Source organism: Ctenopharyngodon idella, chromosome 2, assembly GCF_019924925.1.
Source record: "Ctenopharyngodon idella isolate HZGC_01 chromosome 2, HZGC01, whole genome shotgun sequence".
Taxonomy (NCBI): domain Eukaryota; kingdom Metazoa; phylum Chordata; class Actinopteri; order Cypriniformes; family Xenocyprididae; genus Ctenopharyngodon; species Ctenopharyngodon idella.
In genome coordinates, this window is record NC_067221.1 from 4,825,502 (window position 1) to 4,846,179 (window position 20,678).

Here is a 20,678-nt window from a genome sequence, read left to right on the forward strand (position 1 = left end):
TAAAACAACCGCAAACACAATTTATTAAAATTGTGTGTGTGTGGGGAGGTGGGATAGGCATACGGTGGGAATGCAGGGGGTAAGACAGAGAGATATGGCAACAGGACGACTGAGGAGGAGGAAGTCGACTTCGAAGCCCCACGCCCCCTCAACCACACGCTGGGTTGCAGTGGCATTGTGGTTACGCTTGAGCGCGGCCCACAGCAGGCAGCACTCACTGGAGAGCCCAGCAAGACATCAAAACAGACTGAAATATGCTGGAGAGCACGTCCATTGCCACTGCCGCAGAGAGATAACACGGACATATGCATACACACCAACAGAGTCGCTCTCTTTCAGTCAAAACAAACACACATCAGTCACTTCAGACATACTGAGAGATTTCTACTGCAAGTCACGACTTATAATCCCAAAGGAAAAGTTTTTTTTTTTTTTTACTCAGTTGTTTCTTATGTTTCTCATTAAATTCCTTAGGAGAAATACAAACAGAAACAAATGATACATAATCATGTCAGTTGTTGATAACGCAAGAGTATGGAGCTATAATGTGGATATAGCATGAGTCGGATCATTTAGTTTTGGGTGAATTTGATAAGAATGATTGGATTCTGGCATCTTGATAAATTTGAGCACAGTTTGAGACATTAGATCAGCTTTGAAACTCTACAGGAGAAATATGAGATCATGTGGTCTAGTTCTCAGGAGGGGAGGGAACTAAAAAAGCAAAACACTCGAGTAAAAGAAACCAGTTTCTCTTTGGTAAATCTCACTGGTTTCAAACAGAAACAAAAATGAGATATTAAAGAGTGTTTCTTTCTAATTGAAACTCTATTCTACCGTATCATCACACTGTCCATTTTCCACCCTCTCGGTCAGTAACTCTCAAACAAACTCACAGACAGGAGTAACACAACTGCAACAAATTATGCCCTAAACGAATACACCAGAGAAGAACTGTGCTGAAAATAGGTCAGATAGTTCCTGCTCTCCGGAACCAGGTTGCATTAGGAAAAGGAGGGAAGGAGGGGGGAGAGATATGGCTGGAGAGAGAAAGAGAGTGGGTAGAGCAAAGGAGAGAGAGAGAGAGAGAGAGAGAGAGAGAGAGAGAGAGAGAGAGAGAGAGAGAGTGTCAGTCAGTGACCAAACAGAAAAGAGAGTGAGTGAGTGACCAAACAGAGAAGAAAGTAAGTCAGTGAGTGAGTGAGTGAGTGACGGACAGAACAGGAAAGAAAGTGAGTGAGTCAAACGGCAACATTCTGGTCTCTCTCTTGAATCCAATACGGAAGTGACTTAAACTGCAATTCATCGACTGGCCGCTAGAAACAGGCTCCAAAAGGGATCAATCCCATAGACCCCCCATGTTAAAATGCCCAACTTTACAGCAGAAAAAAAAATGTTTACAGCCTGGTATAAAAAGTGTTTTTTGTCTATATAGCTAATTTTGCCCTTCATGACAGCTGTGAGGGGGTGAATTTTTTTATAACTCATTCATTTAAATTATATTAAGCCTTAAAGTTCTCCATAATTAAGGGCGTGGCCACTTGAGTGACAGGTGGATTGCCGCTGCGGTCATTTGTCTGCTGTCTGTTAGCCATCAAGTCACCTCAGCTAATCCCAGCCACTGAACTTGACATCTCTGCCGTGTTTGTGCTTTTTTCGGAATTATTTCATACAATTATCCAATAACATGGCTTGATGTGATCAAGTTAGCTTAAACGCACATCGAGCTAGGCGGGCGTGGTTTCAGCAACCAGGCACCTCAGCTCCACCCACGTCCCGCCTCTTTGCCCATTTTCGGTTATCTGGGAGTGACGCGCAGTGACATGCTGCCAAGATGGCGGCGGCCGGCTCCGCCCACTTTGGGCTTCAAAAATGCTCTTCAGAAACATACAGGTGATGTCATGCACACTACATCCTTTGTTAGGAGAGGAGAGGAGAGGAGAGGAGAGGAGAGGATGGACTGCCTCACTTGCATTCATCTGGGAGCCTCGAGCATACTGGCACAGGTGTTCAGACAGGGACAATTCAGCTCCAAACATGAGTAATGAGCACTCAGGGGGAGTGTGTGCAGGTACACAACACACACACACACGCGCTGAGACGGCAACACACGTGTTGTTTTCATACTTCTGTTCTTTCGGTGCGGTGCTGCCGAGAGTCACTGCAGATCCCTGCAGGTTCACCCTGAGCTAAAGCAGCCTGTATATATTTACCAAAACAGCAAGACTGAGCTGGAATCAGTCAGATTACAAAGCCAAAATCATTTCTAAAACTTTCATGAAAACGCTAGTAACCACATCTTTTTGCAAGGTTGTCCTACACAGTTCTTTTTTAGTGTAAATGGCAAAAAAAAAAAATGAACAAGACGAGCCGGTCGACATGAAAACATTGTGGTCCTGTGGACAGCAGAGAGGAAATAAAGGGCACCTGCGATTGTATGTGTGATCCGAAAGAGAAAGGCGAGGCGACAGATTGCTCCCAAATCCAATTAGGCCTGTGCTCCTTTTCCCCGTGAGTCTAGTGCGCCGCGCTCTCGCTGAGAGGGTAGAGAGGAGGCGGAGGAAAGAGGGGTTTTGGAGAGATAATGACTCAGACTGGAGAAAGACAGGAGAGTTAGAGAGAGGCTCTGTGTCAGCACCGAAAACCTTCACGCCTAGTAGCCCTGAAAACCCTCTTCAACGCCTGCAAGAGGAGCAGCTGGCTTCAAGTTCGGTCAGCACAAAAGCTGGGATCACTCTGGCTTTTACACAGACAAAGTGAGAGCGAGAAGGAGCAAAGAGCAAGTCAGGCACCTATCAAAGCCCTTTACGGTAGCTACGGTAGTGCATGTTTGGATTCAGAGGGTCCAGAGGTAGATTGTTTTTTGCAGAAAACATACATCACATTGAGCTTTGGTTCTCAATTAGATAACAGATATGGATTTTTTGATGGTCAACTGCAATGCCAATATGATATCACACTATTTAAGGATAGTAAATAACATTGCAGTTAAATGTATGTTTATTTTACATAATATTTACAAAACTGGAAATAAATAATTTAAAAATGAATCAATATGAAAAACAATTTGAACTTAAAAAAACAAATCTGTGAAATAAACACTTATTTTAAATATCAACTTCTTTATTCTGTTAATGTATTATAGTATTTCTCACCAAAAAAAAAAGGAAGTAAACACAGTCTGTGTGCACTGGGAATCACAATTTCTCAAATAGTGTCTGTGCTCAGGTGCTGTCAAAATAAAAGTCCCGATTCTGAAACTTATCGGCCAATGCCAATAATTAAAAATGTCAAATATTGGCCGATATTAGGATTGTCAAAAGTACTGACTTCGGTACCAAGTCGGTCCTGAAATTTTTTTAAAATATAAAAGCTTATTAAACAGCATATTAAAAGCTATTGAGCGGATTCTTCTGATCAGACCTCTGATTGGCCATTGTGTTCACACGCTCAACAGATACACACAGATACACACGGGAGCATTTGAAAGCAGCGGATCCCCTGATAGATGCCTGCTTTCAAACGCTCCCGTGTGTATCTGTGTAAGCACTCGGTGAAAAACATGTTTTTGAAGCGTTTATCATTGTAGTCAATCAAAGACATATCTGTTGAGCACATGAACACAATGGCCAATCAGGAATTGGGGATTTCTGATCTCATCTTCTCCCCACTATTTTCTCTTCACTGTATTGTTAAATAAAACTGTATTATTTATTTGATCATATTTGTTTACATGAGCATCTCACACTCAAGAGTTATTCACCCATCATGGGTTGTTAAGTCACAAATAGAATAGTGTTGCTCATTAAATCTTTTAATGTCCCAACATTAATATTAATGTCTATCTGTCCCTTTTGTGCACTTTGGTAACAAGTCCAAATAAATGGTCAGCGTATGGCTCCGACACGGTGTGAAAAACCCCTGTAAGGTCAGCAATAACTCAAGCCTGACATCTGTGAGGGGTCCAGAGGATTCATATAGCTCCTCTCCATATTTCACTAACAGATCATTGGCTTCAGTTGGGATGTCATCCTGAGTGACTTACAACCCTTCAGCCAAGCCCTGGGCTTCACTCGAATGCTTTAGATCTTGTTTTTTTTCTTTCTGTGTTCCATAAAGACAAGGAGAATTTGTTGGAGTGGTCAGAAAAGAGATGCTACTCTGAGATCAGGTCCAAAATGTTGCATTTTGCACAACTTTTCATTAAACATGTATAGAGCATTTCCTACACAACTGTTTTTGCAGCATCAACACTTATATATAAAATATCATAAAAGGTGGGTGCTGCAAATTTAACAGGATTCGTCAGACTGATTCAAATGGTAACACTTGAGCTTGAGTATCTTTTGGAATGATTCATTAAAAGAATCAGTTCATAAGAGTTATTAGTTCGTAAATAGGGCTATGCTGGCCAGGTGATGATTCTTTTAGCATGCAACCCAATACAAAGACGTGCTTTCCTGATTATTTTGCAGCAGCACTGCATTTACGCTGTCATCCCATTCAAAACTTTATTTTTCTCTGCCATGGCACTGGTGATTCAGCAGCATATAAAAAGCAGTGCAGGAAAGACTGTGTATATATTTTTGTCAATATGACAAAGGAATCGTTCATAGTAGCCATTTCTCCCTTGCCTATGTGCATCAAACAGCACAAACCATTTATCACTCACAGCATCATATAGCCAGTCTCTCCGTGTCTTGTCATTGGTGAAATGCCACATCTCACAAAAACAACCACTTTAATTTTAATCCTCATAATGTAATGGATTTCTGGAGTTCCAACCAGTAAAACTGATTAGAAGACGCACAAAATAGCCAACCAATTTTTAGCCGACTGTAGCGACAGTCTTTGATTGGCTCACATTGCGCAAAACATTCTCACACTGCAATTTAAATGAAAAAATATCCAATTACTAAAAACAATTCAACCATAATTTACTTCTCAAATAAGAGTCAATTTTACTTGATGCCTGTTAATTTTGAACCCTGGCTGAGATCTTTCTAAAAACCCTCTTATTACTCCTACAAAAACTGCAACACAGTAAATACATGAGATGAAAACACCCACAAAAACAAAAAAAGAACAAAGAGCATGATGGCGAGAGGGAACAAGGTTGCGGTTGTTAGTGGAAGTTCTGAGGCCAGGTGACTGAAAGCACCATTTTCAGCTCAGATGCTAGAAATCTTCCCTATTTTTTCCTTTTATCTTCTCTATCCCAATCTTCCTCTTCCTCTAACAGAGGAGAACATATTTTAACGGACATACTTAAAGCAAATCAAGTGTATCACTGCAGGCGAGAAGGAAAGATAATGCCTTTGACTGCAGGACGCACCATGAAAATTAATAACTGCTTTCATGTGGACAAGCTTCCACTTCCTCCGTTCTCGCAGGGCGGCACCGCTTGCCACTGAAGTGGGACTGCTCGCAGACAGCCTCCGACTCTACGGGAAATCAAGCACTGAGGAGAGAGACATATCATATACAAACCTACAAATACACCCCAAAAACACCCATTTGCTCTCTGCTTGTGCCTTTGTTGCACGACATAGCATTTTCATTCCTGCAGCGGTGGCGAGAGGACCGTGGCATGCACTATTGATTTCAGCTTCAGTCAGCACAGTCATATGACAGGCGCCACACGTATGAAAACACTCAGACGGATAGTGGCTGTCTCTTTTTCATCTCTCTTTGTGCCAGTGTGCACTCTCTCTCTCTCTCTCTCGCCCCTAACAACTCACTCACGCTGATCCATTGAAACACAGAGAGATGTCGCACCTGCATTAATATTTTACGCTGATGTGTGCAGATCCTGGGTGTAATTAAAACTACCCAGCAAAGTGAATTCACATTATCTCCGTTTGAGTCCCAACAGTCACCGCGTGCGTGTTTGCGTAAGCGAGAGAAAAGATCAGGAGCCACGCGCCCCGACGCTGCGCTTTTCCACCTGGGAGGAAGGAGGAGGCGGTACCGCAGCTGCTCCTATCTAAAACAAACACCTGCAGTTTGACAGCCCGGGTGTCTCCTGCACCCGTAGAACAATAACATCCTCCTAACTCATTTATGAGCTGAAGATAAAACTCCAAGCCTTCTCGGAGCATCCAAACAGCACAAAGGGCAGCACCTGCGTCTTGCATTTCCCCAGCGTGTTACAAGAATATCCACCAACAACTCAATTAAAATAGGCTCTGTTGGTATCAGATCGGCACAGCGTTCGATCCTAGCCAGTTGAATGAAGGAGATCAAATGGCCATTAGTTTGCAGCGTAGAAATGGCTGTTTTTCTTTCAGCTGGAAAAAAAAAATAGAAAAGGCACTATTTGTAAAAGCATCAAATTTAGCCATATCCTCCAATGCAGCCTAACCACGCAAACAGTGACATAACTTCTGAGGAAATGCTTTGGGGGAAAGCTGAGCACTGCAATTTCATGGAAACCCCTCAAAATTGTCACATGTTTAGCCATAGCAACTAAATAATACATCATGCATATGAGGGCACACGTTCATAGGCACCGTGTAATGGTTTAGACAAGGAATTACAGAAGGAACACGTTGCATACATGTACTTCAAAATTAAAAGAAAATGGTTTAGAAGTTGGGGTTTGCCCATACCTATGGAAGACCTAATCTTAACGCTATGCCACTGACATAGAACTGAGAATGTCAAAGATGCTAAAAGTCACATTCAATTTGGAAGGGTGTTTCTCTGTAATAGTAGCAAAAATCAAAACTCTGTTCAGTCATTTTTGTGCAGACTAGTCCAACAATCATCTGTGCCAATTTCAGTGAGAATTGGACAAAAGTAGGAGTAGCAGTTGGAAAGAAAACAATTACAGCATATTCCAAAATGGCAGCCAATAATAAAAAGAACTTTGTTTCTAAACAAAAAGGTTTAAAAATTATAAACAGAAGAAGAAAAAAAAGGAATAAAACTAGCCTATTAAACTGTTAAATTGGTGGTGGTGCTATGGGGGTTGTTCTGAAGACCCCAAAGTTGTTAAGGGTCTTTTCAGGTCCAACCCAATTATCATTTTTCTATGTATGGGTAATAGGCCTGCCATAGACTACCACCTAGAAAAATAAGAAAACTAACAGATCAGGGCTCTTCAACTCCAGTCCTCCAGGCCAGATTCTCCAAGACTAATCTAAGCATGGCCTTGGTGATCTAGACCTTCGAAGTGGAGTCTTGGCAGTGCTCGGTACCCAGCTCAGAGATCTATTAAAGCCACTGATTTGCTCTCTCGTTCGGCTGCCCTGTCACCATGGAAGGTCAGAGAGAGTATTTCCACAGTTCAATCCGGAAAGATGAGATGTATGCTGCTTCTTTCCAAGATGCAGAGGGAAGCTGCCAGCAGCTTTTCGGCATGATCCAATCATCGCAGGTCATCAGACAATGCTTTTACTCCAAGTTGTACAAATGGCAAGCAGACTGAGAAAAGGTTCAACTTCAATGAAACATGGAGCATAGCGCTGCCCTACAACGGCAAAAAGGTCAGAGCAGCATATACTGGGAAGATGTTGCCCTTAAAAAGGTGCTATGGTAAGGTGTAACTAAAGGAGGACAGGAATGAGTTATGTTTGCTGCTTCATGCGGTTAGCTTGGTTTCAGCACAGCGCGTTCAGTGCAGCACAAAACCTAGGGGTCAGTGAGTGACAGCACTGCAAGGCCTTGACAATAAGTCTTGTTTAATAATAACAACATGGCATAGATGTTTTAGAGACTTCTCCGGGTTTTCAAAACTCTGGCTGAGAATGTTCGGAGAAATGGAAGACAGGATCCGAACACTGACTACGCTACATTCAATCTCTCACACAGAGAGGCGGGTTCTGTCTCGCGGTCTACTGGAAGTAATCCATCTTAAAGCGCGCCATTGTAAACACTGTGATTACATCCATTCACTCACATTCACTTCTAAAGAAAGACATGCATCATACTGGGAAACAGTCATGATCCGTCGCTCTGTAACATACGGCCATGTAAACGCCTACACACACACACTTGTACCCAATCACCATGGGCTCCCTGATCACCCAATAGCAAGTTGTCAGCTCACCAGCACCCAGCGCAGGCAATTAGAAGGAAAGCTGGAGGACAACGTCCCAGAATCCCTCTCTCTGGAACTAGAGCAATTTAATTGAGACTGAATCTCAGGGACTAGCCCACTTCTCAGAGACGGTCAGCAAATACGAGCAGAGTCCCAGTGCTCCACCAACAGCACCAGGCAATCAGCCGCAGAGAGGAGAGAAAAATACTCTATTTGTGGGTGGGAGTGTCCATGTGTAACTATGACTTTGCATGTAAGTTAAAGGGATAGTTCACAATACTATCATCATTTACTCTGCTGTTCCAAACCTGTTTGAATTTCTGTCTTCTGTTAAACACAAAAGATTTAAGTCCATTTTTATCCTAAATATGGACATTTTTCAATAAATCTTCTGTGCTCTACAGAAGAAAAACAGTTGTACATGACATGAGGGTGAGTAAATGACAAAACCTTAAAATTTTGGGTGAACTATCACTTTTTAGCAGGGGTTCTCAACTCTGGCCCTTGAAGTCCACTTTCCTGCAGAGTTTGGAAATGTTTACACAACAATGATGTACTAAAAATTGAAAAGTTTTTCCTTTGCGTTGTTTGTGTACAGGTGACTGCATTGTCAAAACAATCCCCGTTCACACAGATCCACGAAAACGACTAAAAACACTGTGTTCTGCTGCCAGACCAGTAGCTGGCGTTGTCACTTTGTAAAGAAACACTATACGTCTACAGACTGAACCAAGCATGCCACACAAGTCCTGAAAAGTGAAGCCAAAGCGTCTTGATCGCCCCCAGGCGGCTGGATGCAGTACAGGTCATAAACCCCGCCCTCTCCATGTAATGTAATGATGTAATGTTTTCCAAAGATGGTTTCTGTCATTTTAAGCAGTTTTTATCACGCTGATGTTAGTTAAAGTGTTTGTTCTTTAAAAAGTTTGTTTTTAGTTAGTTACTTGATGATATAAAAACACGGGTTTTGACATCATGATTGACAGCTCAGATTACAGCTTCTCTGAGCGAAGTAGTCACTGAAGCACCAACAGACTTTTTCCTCGATCTTCAGGAGGAGACTGGAGCTTTAACTTTAATTTATACATTTCCAGAGCTGTTTACCTTACACCAGTGGCCTGTTGCATGAAGCTAGTTGAACAAACTCTGAGTTTCAGAGTAGGTTTGGAGTTGACAAATTCAGATAAATCCAACCTGGTTTAGACTAGGATCAACTGTTGCACAACGCTCAGTATAAACTTTCTCTGTCAACTCAGGTTCAATCCAGAGTTTGCAAAGCGTGTGCATCTGAAAGTGTGACATGTGCGGCAAACAGCCAATCACACGGAACAAGGAGAATGTCAGTTTGATTCACTTCTCGCGAGAGAGCCGCGCAATTCATCTCTCTTCCGAAGATTAAGAGATGTTTATGAAAAATATGAAATTAAACGCATTTACAAAGCAGGAATAAACATGATGCAGTGAACGTTTGAGAATGCAGCTGAAGGAAAATATCTGACTATATCAATGCATGTGAATCAAACAAATAGACCAAATAATTAATATAGTTTCACAAAGAGCTCAAAAGAATACATCTAAGCTTAATCTGTTTAAAAGCTTTATATATTATGCATGTATTATATTTATTTTAATTTAAAAGCAAAGTTTAATATTGTCAATTAATATAATAGGCCTAATTATATGAATGTCATGAATTATTCATCATTTTAATTTACTTAATATAAATATAATGAATAATTAACAGCAAATGTTGAGAAATTTTGTCTCTAAAATGTTTTCACTATAAACTGATTTAATTTGGAGCGAGAGATACAGGGGGAGTGGCTTTATTGCATCAGATACATGTCACTTTACTCACAGCTGATTGGTCCAGTTTTGGTTTGTGATCTCTAACTCAGAATAAAACCTGCTCCAGAGCAGGCTAGCCATGTAGCGTAAGTTACCATAGCAATGAACCCCGCTAAAAAACAATCCACCTTCATAAACCCGAAAAAACAGAGTTTACTCAAACTAATCTTGAACTTACCTGAGTAGCAACTGAAACCGGCTTTGTGCAACAGGCCACAGGGGTGTCCAAACTAGTGATTGACTGATATTGATTTTTTAGAACTGATACCGATAATTTGTGTGTTTATGTGCCCAATAACCGACGTGCAGAACCGATATTTATTTACTGTTATACTTCTGTTTTTGACACGATTACAACACCACTGAACTGAATAAACCATTTTATTTATTACAATCACTCCCTCCTTGCATAGAAAAAACAAATCTTATTTATACACCAATAAATAGAGGGATCTGAAACTGCAAAAAATAAAAAAGTGCACTGTTACTAAACTGTTTTTGTTGAAAATTAGTTGTTCATTTTAATCTTCATATTACAAAAATAATTTTATTCATAAAAAGCATCAGCAGCAACACTAATGTTAACAATAAGCAAAATAAATGTACAATGTCTAATGTTTTCAAACGGAGAAAAGTTAGAAACCGATTCTTCTTCACTTACTACAATGGAAGAGAGTGAAGGTGCGTCATCCATCTTTTTTTACAGTCTATGGACTGAACACGTAATATGCATGCGTATGACGTCACCGTTTTTACAAATTCATGTTGTGTTGTTTAAATGTGGACGAAAACAGTATCGTTTTCAAAAACGTGCACTTTGAAATATGTTTTCAAAAGCTTGAGTTTTCAGGCCCCCAAAAAGCTGTTGTCGTGTAAATGAACGGCCAAAACGCATGAAAAGTTTTTCATTTTTAGTTGAAAACAGTGTAATGCAACTCTAATCAAACAAACTAATCAAGGTCTTCAGGATTCCTAGACAGCTACACGCAGGTGAGTTTGATCAAGGTTTGAGCTAAACTCTGCAGGAATTGAGTTGAGAACCCCTGCTTTATAGTGCGCACACTTGCTTTGATCTTCATGATTGGGAAATGCATCCGAGCGGAACTACAGTTGTGCGAGTGAGTGTGTGGAGGAGCATCCAGTGTTATTCCTGTGCAGATTGGCCAGAGCTGACCCCTGGGAGAGACTGCTGCCATCTGACCAGCTGGCGAGAGAGCGCCACTGACAGGGCCCATCTTACCTCCAAATGCAGCTCTTTCCTGTCGTTCCCTCCCTTTCTTTTTCCCCTCATCCCTCCCTGCCGCTCATCACGCCGACGCTAATGATGCATGCTGGGTAATTAAAGTTTAAATTAAGTTGAGCATTTGCATGGCATTCTGGCTTGAAGATTGGCATGCTCCTTGAGAAACCACATCGTGACAAAAAAAAAAAGACAAAAAGAAAGCTAGATCTCTCGAAACAAGAGACTAAGACAGATCTAACAGCTGTGGTCCACTTAGCAGAGTGTTTTCAATACTCTGCTTTGCTTCCTGAACAACGGCAGCGATGCAAAAAAAAAAAAAAAAAAAAGAGAATGCCTTTGCTTTCCCACAAGCTTGATGTACTTAGGTAAGTTATGCATCTATTCCAGATCAGCAACCCAATTTATTTAGCTCTAGGATAACACTGTGCTTTCTCTGAAAAGGCCAGCATAAATCTCAGCCTGCTTTTACAGACCTACCCTTATTTGTCACTGCTGTCTTTCCGTTTTATCCCTTTCTTGTGTACTCCAGTGTGCTGAAGCCAAACTCAGAATCTCTCTTTTTCTCTAAGCCTCTGAGTTTTAGAAATACTCTCCAATTCTCAGACACAATAACACACGGCCTTGCCAACATCAAAACAAGCCGACTGTTAATTAAAGCGGTCAAGCTCTGCATGTTGCGAAATCCATCTGGTAGCACATGGCGCTAACTACGCCAAGGTCGTTGCTTAGGTTCTTATACACACTTACTGACAAAATGTATACTCTGAATGCACAATCATACAAGTAAAGACAACACAAACTAGCTTGTGTGCAGAATAAGCTTCAGAAGACATTCAAGAAATTCTAGGAACAAGTAATTCAACTGTATGATGTACTGACACTGACATTATAATACACTGATGTGAATGCGTCTAAAATAAAATAAACTGTTTTGCACTCAGAGATAAGCCAGGCTGCTAGTGAATTCAGTATTACAATAGCATTCTGATGTAATTTTGATGAAATCCTTCTCTTTTTTTGGAGAGGCTGAGTTTTGAAGGCAATCTGCCAGACATATCACAAGGTTTGGAAGGTTTTCAACTGTCATATCATACCTATGAAACTGTTGAGTCATAATGTGAAAGGCTTAATGACTGGTTTATATTTTGCGATTCTGCCTCATATTTCTATTCTATTGCTTCTCTTCTAATGGCATGCTCACCTTGTGCAGTTCTTCATGCATAAAGGAGTTTAATTTCCAACTCGTATTCATTGCGTTCAAAATTTTATGGAGTGCTAGAATCCAGAAAATTGATATGCAAATATTCAAGGTTCCGATTCCCCGATTCGCCAATCTGTTACACTGAAAGAGCCCAATCTCAAGCAAGAAGTTACTTCTAAGGAAAGTAAATCAGGGCATGCAGGTAGGCCTATTGACAGACATTTCACTTGTGCGCTGACGAATAATTGAACTGCTCCATATTCATCTCTGCCCCAGAGACACAATTAGATCTCTTATCTCAATGTTTGTGTTCCTACAAACACATTAGCAGCTTTTTCCATGGGCGTGATGAAAAAAATCCACTGCTTTACACTCTTGAAGTCTTAAGGACTATGCAGCCATTGAACGCCTCATTGAACCTTATGGAGAAGATTAAGAAGAAATGCAGCTACTACAAGTGTCATAAATTAAACTGATCAAGCAGAGAGATCACTAGAAATGCGCCATAAATATCAATGAATTATTGATGAGGGGAAATATCTATATTAAGGCCCATGCTGGAAAAAAAAAAAAAAAAAAAAAAAAAAAAAAAAAAAAAAAAAAATCACAGGCTGTATTATTGGCGAGTGATTTAGCAGAGCATCACTTTTATTATTATTATTTGTCAAATGTATTATTCTTTCACCCAAAACCTAAGCACATAACCCATTGTGCTACTGTTTGTGCTACAAACATGAATGATGGCTTATTGAGGAAAGGTGATCTATGACTTTTATTAAGGATTGGATTTACGATGTATGCCTGGCTGGTGACAAAACGGTGGGAAAAATTCCCTTAGACTTAAATTGAAATAGCGTTCAGAGGGTTCATATGTCCATATCAAAATGTCATAGAAACTTAGGGGGACTCAGACCAGCAGGACAACATTTATAAACACCTTAGCAACTTCATACACTAAAAAATGCTGGGTTAAAAATGGACAAAGTTGGGTTAAATATTTGCCCAACATGCTGGGTAGTTTTATTTAACTCAACTATTGTTTAAAAATTACTGTATTGTTTGCTTAAAATGAACCCAAAGTATGCTGGAAATGTATTAATATGTTCAATAAATGAACATTTATTATTAAGTGTATTAAATAATTATTAAACATTTATTAAACTGCTTATTAATAAATGTTAACTTTTTGATTATTGTTGTTGCCTCTAGTAATTATGTGACTGATTTTTAATTTTCAACCTATTTTGGGTTTATTTTAAACCAGTCATATAGTCATTTTTAAACAATAGTTGAGTTAAATAAAACTGCCCAGCAAGTTGGTCCAACATTTAACCCAACCACTGGGTTTATCCATTTTCAACCCAACTTGGGTTGATTTTAACCCAGCATTTTTTTGAGTGTAGAAATGCCCCTACCAACCAGACAAAAATAGCAACATTCCCTAACAAAATCTCTTCTTGGGGCACCTGCCATATCGCAACACCAAAATAAAAACATGAGGAGACAAGGTCTTTTGATTCATGTCACCTTACAGAGGCACATTAAGAAAATCTAGTCCCAACAGACGCTTGATTTCATTTAGGTGTCCTAAAAGAAGGGTCATCATGCATGTTAAACTCATACTGATAGAAAAAGAAATGGATAAACATGCACTCAATTAGGGAAGATTCATTGCCAACCAGAAACGACACTCTCAGCCTTTCACTGCCAGTCCACATGATCCAATCTGACTGTAATTTATCACACATCATCTAAAGCATTGCACTTGTGCACTAACAAATAACTGAGCTGCTCCATATTCATCACTGCCCCAGAGACACAATTAGATCTCTTATCTCAATGTTTGCGCTCCCAAAACACAGTTTTTTCATGGGAGCAATGGAAAAGCTACTGCTTTTTGCTCTTTAAGTCTTAAGCACCAAACAGAACAGATAAGATCAGTAGAAATGTGCCTTAAAGGTCAATGAAATATTGATGATGGAAAACAGCTGTAATATGGATCATGCTGAGAAAGCGTAAATATATGATTCAGTCTGTATTGTGGTAAAAAATAGTAATTAAAACATCTAGATTTTTTGACAATCTCGTTGAAGCGGTTCATCATTAAGAAAACGGGGAGAAGAAAGACAAACTTGTACTACCTAAGGACATATGCGTTGCCAACCTAATATAAGACATTCACTGACGCTGTGAATTCTCCTTACTGATAGTAATTGATCGCATCTGATCTAAGACACTGATCCAGGTGTTTCTTTTCACGCGGTGACATTCCAAGTTGTCCGATCTGCCTTACCTTTCCCAGCCAGGATGCCGCACTGCCCGGAGAGCACCAGGAAAAGCATCGCTGTTATCACGCACATCTTCATGATGAGCCCAACACTTCGAACAGAATGCGATGACCTAATTCTTCCTCTGTTAATCTAAAAAAGAAAAGACACCACTCTCTCGCTTTATCTGTCCTTGAGCGACGGGGAACTGAAGTCTCGCTAGTGAACTCCCAGCAGCGCGAGACGCGGTCCGAGCGCACGAGGTAACGCGGTCTGTGTGTCTGCGCGTTGCGCGAGTTAAACCCCCAGGATCAGGCTGCTACGTCACTCCCCGAGCAATTAATCTTGACCTATGATAAGGCATTTATTCACGCCCTGTATAAATACTACGCTGGCGAATTTTATATTTTATATTTTGATGTGATATTGGAAACTAATTTACATGTGTGCTTATTGATCGTTTTGAAATGAGTTTTTTTAATATTTTTTATTGTATCAGACTGAGGCAGCACAGTGTAAACACGGCATTATTTTGTCCAAACATCCTTCTCATTTATTATTGATATTATCATTATCTTAATCTAATGACAGGGCTTCTCCCAAGGTGGGCAGCTGTTGTCCTGTGCCTTCCAGGCACATTAAAAATTACTAACAATAACACAAACAACAGTGCTGGGATTTTTTCTTTATGGTTTATAATCATGTTTGCATTTCATTGGCTATGATTTAAAAACAAATTGTTGTTCTAAATCATTGTACAATATGAAACACTTTCATATACAGTAAAAAATACAACAAACACACACACACACATATATATATACATTTGATAGATAGATAGATAGATAGATAGATAGAGATGTGTGTGTGTGTGTGTGTGTGCGCGTGTGTGTGCGTATATATCTGTGTGTGTGTGTGTGTGTGTGTGTGTGTGTGTTCCTTCACTTTTTTATTAGTCATGTGTTTTATGTTATTTTTATGTTTAATTAGTATTTATTGCATTATTTTAGTGTCTATACACTGTATGTTTATTAGCCATACTTAAGTTTTTTATAGACATTGATTTGTCATGTAGGCTTCCATTTTATCACCTGTATTTGGTGTTTATCAATGGGTCATTGATGAATAAGTTTTTTAAAAGTGTAAAAAAACATAATAAAAGTTCAAAATTAAATATATGTTAAGTGTTAATGATGAGATTATGTGTTTTTTATAATCAATTAACACAGCTTTTTTTTTTTTTCATTTTTTACAAGATGGACAAAATTTGTCACCAAAAAAGTCATTCAGTTTAACCAAAATTTTGGTTTTACCGAATGACACTTTTGGTTATACCAAATGACGATATTTTCACATACTGATATCTAGCTAGCTAGCTGGCAAAAGGACAATCAAACATTTTATATTTAGTACAAGTTTTTAAAATATTACAACATTTTCCATGTTTTATAGCGGTTGCACCAAATGACCTGATGTTTCGGGACATGCGTGTGAGCAAGTGAAACATGAATTTTTCAAATAGTTAGTTAGTTACTTTGCTTCACGACCATGTGGTCCTTTGTAGGCTTCTGAATGATTTCACATCCTGTCACATGATATTGACCGCATGTCTTGATCCAAAATGGTTCCTTAATATTGGTTACTCCAAATGACATCAATGAAATTCATTTTTCCGTATATTCTTTCTCATAACAAAGCAATGACTTCTACACATAATTTTAATATCATTTTGCACTATGTTGATATATGATGTTATAAAATCATGCCAGAATAATTTATTACACTTTAAGATATTTTAATCACAAATTAAATGACTGTATTGGCCTTTGGACGGTTAAACTGAATGACCTTCAAAATCTTTAAAATACCTTTATATGTAGCAAAATATAATTAAAACCTTTTGGATTCAATAAAAGAGATATAGTTGTACTACCTTACATACTTTGGATGTCATATCTTTGTTTTTTATTATTATTAATAATGCCTTTGGACAAAAAAATGATCCGTCACATCATTGACCCCAATATATTTAGGTACAAAAGCATCAAATGCTGGAAACCAAAGTTGTAAAATTCTCACACTCGGAATTTAACAGAATTTCTTCTGATTATGTTACATTTTGAAATGTCACACTGATTTGAAACGCAGTCTTTTGAGCTGCAGTAATCAATTTTTTTTCTAGGACCATTTTCAATCCATATTAATTTCCTTTTTTTCATGGTTGTCCTTGAAAATTACCTGTCGGCCGTATCCTCCCATGTATTAACCATATGTGTACTAAATCACAACCTCTTTCCTGTAAAAAACAGCCACTTCACATGCAGAGTGTATTGTCGACATAAAACATTTTCATTTCTAATGGCGACTCATGCCCTACCTAAGTTTTCCCTTCAGGTGATGTGAGATTTGTCGGCTGTGGTGAAGAAGAGCGCGTGTACTGTGGACTTCCCATGTGCCCAGGTTGACTGGAAAAGCTTTTAATGAGCATTCAGCCATGAACTGAAGGTCTTCTCATTTCCACCCACTCTCTTGAGAGCACTACCTAGGTTCAAATGAAAGATATCAAAACACTGTAAATAAAACATTTCTGTAGGTAAAGTATTAAACCAGTTCAAATGCACACAAATCGTGATAAAAAAAGATAATGTGACTCTAGGAATGCAGAACACTTAATTAGGAATAGATTAAGATCTGCATTATGTAAATATGACAAGTCAAGACAACGAAATCATTTAGTGGGAGGTTCTATAAATAATTGTAAAAGTCAGTCTTTAAGATGCAGTTTCATCACAATTGAGAAAGAAAACTTTCACGAATCCATTTAAAATTCTAACCCACAACTCATTTTATTCCCTATTTTTTCTTAGTTAAATGTCAATTTCGCCGAAGCCTGCGGGAATTTCTGATAATCGTTTTAGTTGCTTGAAAAAAAATGAGCTGGTTTAAAATGCCATATTATTTCCCCAGTCTTCCTGAAACCTAATTTACCTGCACAGCTGATAGATTGGAAAAACCATTTGCGCTCATTCATTCCAATCGTTTGGCTTGTTGCATTTCAGGGGATGCATTCTGTTGAGTAAATTTGCTCTAGGTGAAAGCTTCTTCACTCTTTTATCAACGCATCTGCAAGTCTAAACATGCAGTACTGAGCAGACATGAGAGGAAGGAGCCGAGTTCTCTAAGTTATATGAGAGGAAGCTGCTCACGCTCATGCCTGAAGCAGGTTAAGCTGCCAGTGTATTATGGATGATGTACACAGTTTCGCTGAAGTTTTGCAGCCATATCCTCGGTTTCGGATTGCGATCTTTAATTACTGCACCAGCAGGATACATCAACAGAAGCAACAACAATGTATAGTCACTACGTAGTTCGCTGTTCCAAAGCTATGTTTTAGGGTGATAAGTTCTGCACCAATGAGGAGCCATGGCGATTATGCCATTAATGATATATGATGACCTTACAAAATTGGAGGCAGCCATGATAAAAGGAAAAAAACTGAACTTTTACAGTGGGCTAAATGTGGAATGTACCAAGGAATAACTTTTAGGAAAGCCCTTATACGTATATACATTGTAAGCAAAATACTATGTGCTCTCAAATAATCCTGATTCATCAACTGAATAAATTAGAATGAAGGTAAGAGCAAATACTACTGTTGTTGTGAATCTGGCATAAAAACTGTAATAAATCCATATCCATGTTAATTTGGCAAGCAGGCATATAATAAGCAAGATAATATACAGCAAAGACTAAAGACAGTTCACTACTATTAGTTATGAATGGGAGAAACTGCAACGCGCAATATGGCGGAATACTTCCCGCCTTCTGAGTAAAAGAGCCAATCGCTGATTGATAAAGTCATTGCGTCACTGCAGCTGCCGTTAGAAACTCCGGTTCCCATAGAAACCTAAGACTCGCGCTGGGACTGCACATGCGCATTGGCTCGTCTAGCCTGAAAAATAAGCTTTTTTAACGCTATTTGAGCATAAGAAACAACATTTATGGGACAGTTCATGTCACGTTTGGTTGCTGATTTGAAATATGTTATTTAATTGTGAGCTCGCCAAGCAGTTTTTGAAATTTCACGATTCCCACATTCAAACAAATAGGACTTGGGTCTTGGATGCCCGAAATAGCTGCTCGGAGGCGTTGCAAATATGGCCGCCGAGTGAACATACTTTCCTTGAAAAGGACTTTGAAAGTACTCGACTTCACTGCAAATATATGCTTTCTAAATACTTAATCACTCTTAGTATTCGCCTATATGTTGACGGCCAAGAATCCCAACTCACTCTTTTCAAATATATAATGTTGATACACAAAGCAGTTCAATATACAAGAAGTTAATATTGAGTAACTTACAGAAGACACACAGTATTGCCAGTTTCTTTGTCTCTTTTTGCGACGTCAACGTAAATAGTTCCAAACAAAACCACAGCAAAACGAACGCGATCTTTTCTAAGCAACACCCAGTAGTGATGTTTCTTTCCTGAATGTGCGAACGAATCTTTTAAACAATGATTCAATGACTCACTACTGCGCTTCGTTCCTGAATCAGTCACTTGCTGCGTCCCAATTCGCATACTATCAACAAAGACTATAGAATAACACAAGACGTGTCACTCTTATTGTTTTGAATGGGAGAATGTGCAACGCGCAATATGGCGGAAAAAGTCCCGCCTTCTAAATAAGAGCCAATCATCACTGCAGCGGCCCTTAGAAGCTCCGGTTCCTATAGAAACAGTCAGACACGCACCTCCTAAATGAGACCCAAGAGACGCGCATTTAGGACTGCGCATGCGCATTAGCTTGATCTAGCCTGGTTGGTTGAATGATTCAAGCGTTCAGAAACAAAATTTATGAGACAGTTGTTATAAGTCAGATTTCATTGGTGATTTCAAATATTAAATTTAATTGAAAGCTTGACAAACAGCTTTAGAGAATTTGATGTTTCCCCATTCAAAGAGAGAGAAGCTATACTTTCAAAGATGGCCGCATAGTGAAATGACTTGTCTTAAAGGGACTTTGCTATCAGTCCTAAATAGTATTTGAAATTAGAATTTGTGCGTCACAATTCGTAGTATGTTGAAATAAGTATTCTAAAGATATCCAAATGGTATATTTTTTACGGTTAGAATCCGAAGTGCCGATCCATGCACACTCTAACAGCTAATATTGCCCACAACCCATTGCGCGTTGGATGAGGATTTGATTAGAACTACAAACACAAATTAAAAAGTGTTAGAAAAACTACAAACATGGCGGATATGTTTGTCCATCGGTTAAGAAGAGATGTTTAGATTAAGGGGTTTGAGTGATTAATTATCAGTATCTAACCTGACGAAATTATATTTATTCAATGTTATCCACATTATATTTCATAGTAAACTTTTTAAATGCATCATTATGTTCTCCACATTAAAGATCCACGACTGGCAGATCAACGTGCGACCACATTTCTTTCCGATACGGTAGGAAATTAAATTGAACTGAATGTGGAGGATTTTAACTGTAAAAAGATGATTGACAGGGCAGTTTAAACAGTGACGGGTTGCACATAACTAAGCGACAGAGTTGTTAGTTAAGATGCAATTATGACGAAGTATGTAGTATGTCCCAAAGCTTGCCTACTCTTCTGCTACACACTCAAAAGTATGTACTTTTTCTTCACAAAAAGAGTATATACTTTCAGGGCGTAGTATAAGTAGGCGAATTGGGGTTTTGAATGAATCGGTTGACTGAATGAGTCAATGATTCACTCATAAAGACAATCGCTTGCTGCCACCTTCTGGCGTAACTGTAACCTGCAGAGTCACTAAAAATTTCTAGAACACAATAGCTGCATCCGAAATCACGTACTGTCTGAGCAGGTACATTTACTTCACGACCGTTGAAAAAGTATATAGTACGAATGCGTGTAGTATGAATTAAATCCGGCCGTACTACATCTGCCATGCCAGTGTCAGTTACGTCCCTTCAACTCCATTCACAAATCCTCTCCCGTGGCCTCATGGGATAGTAAGTGTCAATCATATGCGCACTTCAGAATCTTGCCAGAAGTAGTAGAAGTCATCC

The 20,678-nt window shown here is 39.2% G+C and overlaps 1 protein-coding gene across 1 annotated transcript in view; it reads right to left on the reverse strand.

The window, feature by feature from the left end:
* The window catches only part of clstn2a (calsyntenin 2a), a 254,376-nt gene extending 239,481 nt beyond the window's left edge, over window positions 1-14,895 (reverse strand). The window contains exon 1 of the mRNA XM_051879314.1: window positions 14,630-14,895. Within this exon, the coding sequence (XP_051735274.1) occupies window positions 14,630-14,702 (73 nt within the window). The 5' untranslated portion in view covers window positions 14,703-14,895. The remainder of the gene's footprint in view (window positions 1-14,629) is intronic.
* Between the last annotated feature and the right edge of the window lie 5,783 nt (window positions 14,896-20,678).